Source organism: Pyrus communis, chromosome 8, assembly GCF_963583255.1.
Source record: "Pyrus communis chromosome 8, drPyrComm1.1, whole genome shotgun sequence".
Taxonomy (NCBI): Eukaryota; Viridiplantae; Streptophyta; class Magnoliopsida; order Rosales; family Rosaceae; genus Pyrus; species Pyrus communis.
Window position 1 is genome coordinate 14079468 of NC_084810.1, and position 8413 is coordinate 14087880.

Below are 8413 nucleotides of genomic sequence, written 5' to 3' on the forward strand. Positions count from 1 at the left end.
TATGGATTCGCAGGCACACAAGGAAATCTGGTGAATTTTTAAACGAAGAGGTTGCAACTGTAGCACTAATGAATGGAACAAATTACACTCATTTGTATTAGTATTATAGTCTTTATTTTATAAGTTAACATTTTGCTTTTTCATTGTAGAAAAAAAAAAAAAAAACAATAAGCAAATAAGAATGTAACAAATGTTGATAAAAACTCTGTTAAGAATGATGCTCTTGCCAAAGCGCTTGGACCTAAACGTAGAGGTAGAGTAAGGGGACTTGGGTTTGGTGCAACACCTTCACAAGTGAGTGTTCAAACATATAATCGTGAGAGAGTTATTATGCTGGAAAAAGAGTTGGAAGATTTGAAAAATATTGTCCATTCCCTACTAGTTGGATGGATGGGGAAAAATGCTAACTCGGTAAGTACATTTTTCGTACACTTTATTATTATTATTAAATATTAAATTAGCATCAAACTCATAAATTATGGTCTACTTTAATGGTAGTCTCCTTATGTTACCACAAATCATCAAGGATCTGGAAACTTACCAAATGATTCGGCCAATCACCATGCTAATTCAGCAAACCATCATGCTACTTCTTCCAAGCCTCAAGCTAAATCTTCCAACCTTGATGCCTCTTCTGGTAATATAAATCATAATTCGCCCAAACCTCAAGGGACTAAGTGCAAATCACTAAATTGGACAAGGACTAGAAAAGTTGTTGCACTTGCTGAAATTGCATCCACAAATCCTCAAGATTTGGTGCATTTGTGCCACTTGGACCAAATCATTGGAAAGTTTGGGTCCTTGAGATACTTGTATCTAGGATAAACTCACCACGACCAACATGTGAGTTTTTTCTTCTCGACGATGCACTCCTTAGTACAATTGCATGGCCACTCGAATCTATCTCCTTTGACTAGCTCTTGATTAAAAGGTATTAATTTTGGTTGTGATGGTTCACTAAATTTATATCAATTTCTACTTTAATTATTTTTTGGTTTTTTCTCACTTACTAGCTATATATATTTTGGTCCTACAGATTTGAGAATTAGCTCAATGCTTCCTTCTTGGTATGGTGCTCTTTTGTGATGAAATTGGTTGCTCCATGAACATGGAGGGTGTGCTTGGGATATTGCTTTTTGGTATGATGTTGCCTTATATTTTGGTCCTACATATTTGAGAATTAGCTCAAGGCTTCCTTCTTGGTATGGTGCTCTTTTATGATGAAATTGGTTGCTCCATGAACATGAAGGGTGTGTTTGGGATATTACTTTTTGGTATGATGTTTCCTTATATTTTGGTCCTACAGATTTGAGAATTAGCTCAACGCTTCCTTCTTGGTATGGAGCTCTTTTGTGATGAAATTGGTTGCTCCATGAACATGGAGATGGAGGGTTGGGATATTGCTTTTTGGTATGATGTTGTCTTATGGTCATCATTAGTTTCCTCTGTTAGCTTTAGGATGTGCATAAGTTGTAAGAGGAACAAAACAACTTAGGTTTTTTGTAAACTTCCAATTGTAATGTAATTGACAATTTTTACTAATTAATCTAAGTATTTAGAGTTTAATGCGTTTACGATGATTATTGTTATCTTTCTATTGTACTCCTTACAATATTAATTAGATGTTATGAAGTGAGGTCCATCTAAAATGAATTGTTAACAATAAAAATAAATGTAAATGTAAACTACGGCATGCAAAATCAGCCGTAATTGTTGATGGTAGTCTTCTTTTACGATGTACGCCGTATGCCATAATTGCCTTCACAGTATTACGACACTCAATAAACGCTGTATCAAATATAAATTATGGCACACAGGTATGCTGTAATTACTTTTGCAGTATTACGACACTCCATTAACACCGTATCTAATACCAATTAAGGCGCGCTAGGCACGCCTTAAAGAGCATTTACGACGTGTTTTGCTTAAAGTATTCACAGCTACTAGGGAATGTCATATTTGACAAAACATCTTTTATGACAGGGGTTTTTACTGCTTGGGGGCTCACGCCGTGAATAACCGTTTACGACGCCCTTTGTGCGCCACAAAAGACCAATTTTGTTGTAGTGCTTCTACACTTGGAAGCTTCATGATTACTTAGTGACTTGGATTTTGCAAGTCCCCAACTAAGAAGCTTTCTTACCCGAGAACTTGGGGGAGCCCTGTTAGTACCATACTTCACCAACCCCGCAACTACCGACCACTGGTCAACTAAATATCTTTGAAGACCTACTGAAGGTTTCATGTTGAGACACCTATGCAAAGCACATGAGTTCCTCTCTAATCAAGAGACCGATCACAACATACACATGTCAACACTAAAATAAAACTTCTAAAATCCCACATTGACTGGGGACGAAAACAAGGTACTCTCCTCATCTATAAAAGGAGATCATTTTCCAACAATTGATCACGATATCATTATCTACTTAATCCATTGTTAGAACTCAATAAGTGACCGAAGCAACCTAGCAAGGATCACATCTTTACATTATATTTTTTTCCAACGTCAAGCCGTTTTTAAGCGTCAACACAACGTATGTATTTAGTGGGAAGACTTTGTAATTGTCTAATGCAAAACATTCTTACAAGTTGATCAGTTCTTTCAAATTTCATTTATTTTACTTCGTGTTAATAACGACGCAGTATCATTGACATACCCTCAATATAATAATATTGTGCTAAGAATGTCTGACAAAGTCCTGCTAAAAGTGTGACCATAGAAAACTTAGCAAAACCTAACGAAAGGAAATACAAATGGTTGGTATCGTGGTACCCCAAGGGCCATTGCTTCCTCATTGAGAAAGTCCACTACTTTATTTATTCGGCTTTTTACTCGTTTGGAATTCGACAAGGAAACGTTGATCCAAGAAAATGGTGCTAAATTATATAATGTTAAAATGCCAAACACGTTGCCAGTTAAACTACTTGGCTTAGGTCGCACGAACACTCCAAAACTCCAAAGTATCAGAGTATCCGACATTCCACCATGCTGACACGCCTCGAATGCATTCAGGACACGGTCAAGATACGATAGGAACATTTTTTTAATATACAAAAATATTTTAGGGCAGTTTTATAAATATCAAACCTTCTAAAACCTAAAACTTTCCAACCCCTTAACATCAATTCTCTTTCAGCCCTTCTCTCTATTCCTTCGCGGCGTCTCTACTCCCAAGTCCTTATTCCAATCCTATTCAGTCTTCTCTCAAGTCATCTCTTCAGTCCTCTTTCTCTCGAAATCACAAACCTTTCTTGATGAACCGAAACTAGAGGCAGTGATCTTTACTAATGACAAAATTGAAGTTCAAGAGGAAATAGAAAGAGACTTGAAGATCATTAAGACTCAAATCATTTGTTGTCTTAATTATTATGTTTGTGTTTTAATTATTATGTATGATGAATGAATTTCATAAACTTCAATACTTTGTTATATTATGCACTCGAATTCGAAGTATTCTTTTTATATATATAATATTTTTTATATTTTAATCCTTGGGTTCTAACTGTGTTAGTATCTTTCTTTTTAAGTTTTTCATGTCACCATGTGGTCGTGTCGCTCTCGTCGTACCCGTGCCGGTGTTCATGTCCTTGCAACCTAGCTTTATGGGGTTGGTTGAGCTGAGTGGCGAACATTCCCTCCACCTCCCCACGTACCGGATAAGAGAAATGTGTTGACATAGTCGCTTAAGAGAAAGTCAGAAAGGCATCACTGCCGCCCACGTATAATTAAAGTATGAAGGCAGATTGTCTGCCCTCGTGTTTGGGTGCCTTTTCTATCCTTTTTCATTTTATATTTTTATTGCTTTTGTCTTATTAATCGTAACCGCACAAAATAGGAAGGGATGAGAAGGGCATCCAAACAGAAGGGCACACAATCTGCAGTGTTAATTATTTGAGCAAGTTTGACTGCTGAATCTAATAGTCAAGTAAACACAACCAAAATAGAGCTGTCAACTAGCCGTACGTTGTTACCACTTGTGTCCTCAAAATTGTGATAAGATGATAACGGTATAATTAAATCCCTAATTAATATGGTCTCAAGTCTCAATCGTATTTCTAATGTAAACACAACCAAAATAGAGCTGTCAACTAGCCGTACGTTGTTACCACTTGTGTCCTCAAAATTGTGATAAGATGATAACGGTACGGCTGTTTGTAGCCAAAATAGAGCTGCCAAAATAGAACGGTACGGCATATATTGACAGCTCTTTTTGTAGTTGAAACCAAACACAAAACTAGAATATACCCACAACTATTAACAACATGCTACGTAAATAATTTAGAAATAATTGCCAAAGAGGTCACAAAGAATAGGTGAAACCAAAAACTCCCCCAATCCCCACCAAAAACATTACAATAATCAACCAACCTAAATAAAAAGGAAACCAAGAGAAACACAGATTATATTTAATTCTTAAACGCTAAAATAAATTTAAAAAATGAAAGAAAAGAAGGTATGAAACACGCTTGTGTTCCAAGTTCCAAGTACTAAATGACACAAATCTAGTTAATCAAAGAGGAGGTTTGCCCGTACCTTCACTGCAACTAGTTTAATTCAGATTCATAAACCTTGAAACGTTGTTTGACCATTCAGCTTTGGTTTACTCCCCTCAGGCTCCTCACCATAAAACCTGCCCCTCCACACCCTTCCTTGTCACCACTCAACACAACTCAAGAAAACCTCAACTCATCGTTGTTTATTTCACAATGTGCTTCTCTGCTGCTTCAACCACACCGGCCGTCGACAAGGGCGACAGAGCTTCAATCTATGCCGTCCATCCCGACATCATCACGGCCCACATCCTCACCTGCCTCGACGGCCAGACCTTGGCCGCTGTGGCCTGCGCATCGTCCGAACTACGCGCTTTCTCCGCCGAAGAAAAACTCTGGCGGGACATCAGCACCGCCATGTGGCCTTCAACCACCGATCCACGTGTTAACGACCTCATTTCCACTTTCCCAGCCGGTCACCGCTCTTTCTTCTCCGACTCTTTCCCGCTCCTCGACCACTCCCCCTCCCAATTCGCTCTCAGCCCTTCGTCTCCCACCGCGGAGTTAATCTCGGCCGTCGATATTTTCTACAAAGGCCAGCTCATTTTCTCTAAGGTTCAGGCATCAGAGACCGAATCCGAGTGGTTCCTCTGCTCGCCCTTCCGGGTGGACTTGCTTGACCCGAAAGAAACCTTTCGGACACCAATCCGACATGCCGGAGAAGGCCAAAAGTCATTGAAGCACTTGGAGGAGAACTTGAGTTTGAGCTGGATCGTGATCGATCCGACCCGGAAACGGGCGGCGAATTTGTCGAGCCGAAGGCCGGTGACGGTGCAGAAGCACAGGCTGACGGGGGAAATACACCTGCGGTTCGCGACGATATTGGTGGGGGAGAAGAAGGGTGAGTATGTGCAGTGCGGTGCAGTGGTCACGTGCAAGGGGACCGAAGGTGGGGAGCTGCACGTGAGGGAGGTGAGCATGCATGTGGAGGCCATGGAGGGGAATCATTTGAACGGGAGGGAGAGCTTGGTAATATTGCAGACGTCGATCGAAGGAGGGAAGAGGAGGAAGGAGATAAAGGGGAAGGCGAGGTTGGAGGAGTACTTGGAGATGAAGAGAGAGAGGAAAAAGAGAAGGGAGAGGAGAGAGAAGGCTTTGGACATGATCTGCATTGCCACTGGGGTTACTATTTTTATGGCGTTCTGGTCATTCATCTTGTTCAGATAGTCTAAGAGATGATGATGATGATGATGAAAAACCCAGATTGTGCCCCTTGTCAATTGTAATATAACCACAGATTGTGCCGTTGTATATTAAGATCTAACACTACGTACACTATAACTGTTGTGGATTACAAATTGGTCACGGCTAATGCCTGTTATAAAAAAATTTCTAAAAATAAAATAAAATATTGTTTAATAAATGTATTATATAATATTTACAAACAAAATTACACATTTACTATAATATAACAATTAAGACCCTGTTTGACAAATCGAATAAAGGATCGGATAGGATTAGTTATACGGACTCGGGTGTTTGGCCTTCACTCGTACTAAATAAGCGCCGGATTAGGATTAATTTAACCGATCGGATAAGATAACACGATATACACCCGCTTAATAAAACCAACCAAAACGCCCGGATTATTTAGTCGGGGAAGAAGAATATGGGAGAGAAAGGGAGGGAGTTTGGGGGGTGTGGCGGAGAGAGCTGGAGAACAATTATTTGGGATTCTTCTGCAGTCGGGGAAGAAGGGAGAGAGAGGGAGGGTGTTTGGGGGGTGCGAAGAGATCTGGGAACAAAAAAATGATTTCACTTTTTTTTAAATTTTTTTTTTTTAAATTTGATTCCTCCTATCTAGTATAATACCAAACACAGTATAAATAATACGATCACTAGTCTGATCACTAGTCTGATACTGCACCAAACACCCAACTAATTTAGTCAGTACTATCCGGTGGCTATTTATCCTATCTGACAGAAATAGTCAGTACAGTTCGAGCTGCCAAACGAGGCCTAAATAAAAAATCATAGATTCAAACATTACAACTGTACACTAAACTAAAGCTAACAACAAAACAATGAGATATACAAAGAAATACCAAACTATCCAGAGACCTTCGACAAACAACGACATTGTCACTTGAAGACTTCACATTTCTTTGAACACCTCCAAACAAAGGACCTTGAGAGTGAACTACCGCCCCTAATGCTTGAACCTCAGCAATTGTTGCCTCTCTCTATCTAGATGGACATAAGCATATGGATCAAGAAAAAAAAATCTTGTACTTGTATAGGTAAAAATATACATTTGATCTCAATCAAGAAAAGTGAATATAACTCTTGAAAAATTATATTAAGGGGGGCTCCTTTGAGAAAAGATAAACACATGATAGATTAAGAACCTGCTAAACAGAGCCACTACATATATTTCTGCAAATATATACCATACAAGATTAGCCAACCCAATACCATGAACAAAAATTTTGTTTAGAGGATACAAAAGAACATAAGAACACAAATTTCCATCAACATATTCCTGATTGAATCAGTTTTTCGTCAATGAGTCAGAAATAACGATACAAACTGGGCACAACCTAAAAGCACAACGTATAAAGAGATTTAAGACCTGCACAAACAGAACTACCAACACAACTCTAATGCAAAACTTTCATACTCAATCATAAAAAAATAAGAGGAACCCATTACAACAATTCACAAACACAAGTCAAAATTCGACAAAAAAAGAAAACACTTAATTAAAAGATTAATAAGAGCAGTGCTTGCCTTATGTATTAATCTCCTAATATATATGATAAGGACCTTTTTGTCTTCTAAATGTTTCTCTCAAAAGAAGGGCGAGTGCATCTGTTGATCCTAAAAATTACAAAACCTACGTGGCGCGCAGGCCGAGTAACTAATAAGCTAACTACGTCCTTCGGTCGAATGCGGGGCGTGCCAACTCGTCGGCCGAGCCTGGCCAAGGAGTAAAATCTGTTGATGTAGCTTTGAGCGCGTTGCTGACTTCTTTTAACTTGCGATTGCGACCGAGGAAGGAACACTCTCGGTCTCTGGGTTCTACAGCCTGAAGACAAGGCTGCTACTTCTGCGGAGTTCACAAATCGTCCGAGCCCGATTCGGTCACTGTGATTATATTCGTGAGAGTATAAGCACGTCGAATCGAGACCAAGGTGTATGGGCACAGGTACTCGAACGTGATATATGTCTTGATGGTAAACGTAGTTCGGCCGTCGGAATGCCGAACCCTGAAACTCACCTGTGAGTATCCAATCATAAAACCACTCGGCAACCAGTACGCCGAGCAATGTAATTCGTAACACCTAACTATGCCGAGAAAGCTTAGTAAGGTGACCTCTGCCAACAAAGGTTCGAAAACCTTCCTCGACCGAGACTTGGATAGATAATCGGTCGGCCTCGACGCAGTGCTGTTTATCCAAACTGAAGATGCTTCTTGGTCGGCTGATTCTGCGGCAGCAGTGCTGTTTATCCAAACTGAAGGTGCTCGCCGGTTGCTTCCACAGTGCTGTTTATCCAAACTGAAGGTGTGTCGGCAGGAAAAAGAAAAGGAAAAATCTCAAGGTGATTGAGAGGTTTTGCGCAGGGCAATTGTATGCTGAGTTGAAGGTCCTCTGAATGTTGCATGATCTCGTGTATTTATAGTACCCCATTCCTTGAAACCTCCTCTGATTTGGATTGGGAGTCCTTGTCTCATTTCGATTCTGGTTCGAACAAACCTACTCCCACTGGGATTCTGAATCTTCCTCCCTTTGAGGCTTTATTTCTTGCTGGTCGAGAATCCTGGTCGCACCAGGATTTCCTCAATCCTTCCTATTTATCTGGACCTCTTGAGATAGGATTCGGCTGACCCTGCCAGCTGGCCCGGGTTTTATTATCC

The 8413-nt window shown here is 40.0% G+C and overlaps 1 protein-coding gene across 1 annotated transcript; it reads left to right on the forward strand.

Annotated features, from left to right (window-relative positions):
• Nucleotides 1–4518: 4518 nt before the first annotated feature.
• LOC137743919 (F-box protein At2g27310-like) lies at nucleotides 4519–5981 on the forward strand. Its single transcript, XM_068483848.1, has one exon. It carries the CDS (start codon nucleotides 4711–4713, stop codon nucleotides 5719–5721), a length of 1011 nt encoding a protein of 336 aa, XP_068339949.1. The 5' UTR covers nucleotides 4519–4710; the 3' UTR covers nucleotides 5722–5981.
• The last annotated feature ends 2432 nt before the right edge of the window (nucleotides 5982–8413 follow it).

Coding starts and splice junctions, on each gene's coding strand:
- LOC137743919 (XM_068483848.1), top strand. CDS start 4,711: ATGTGCTTCTCTGCTGCTTCAACCACACCGGCCGTCGACAAGGGCGAC.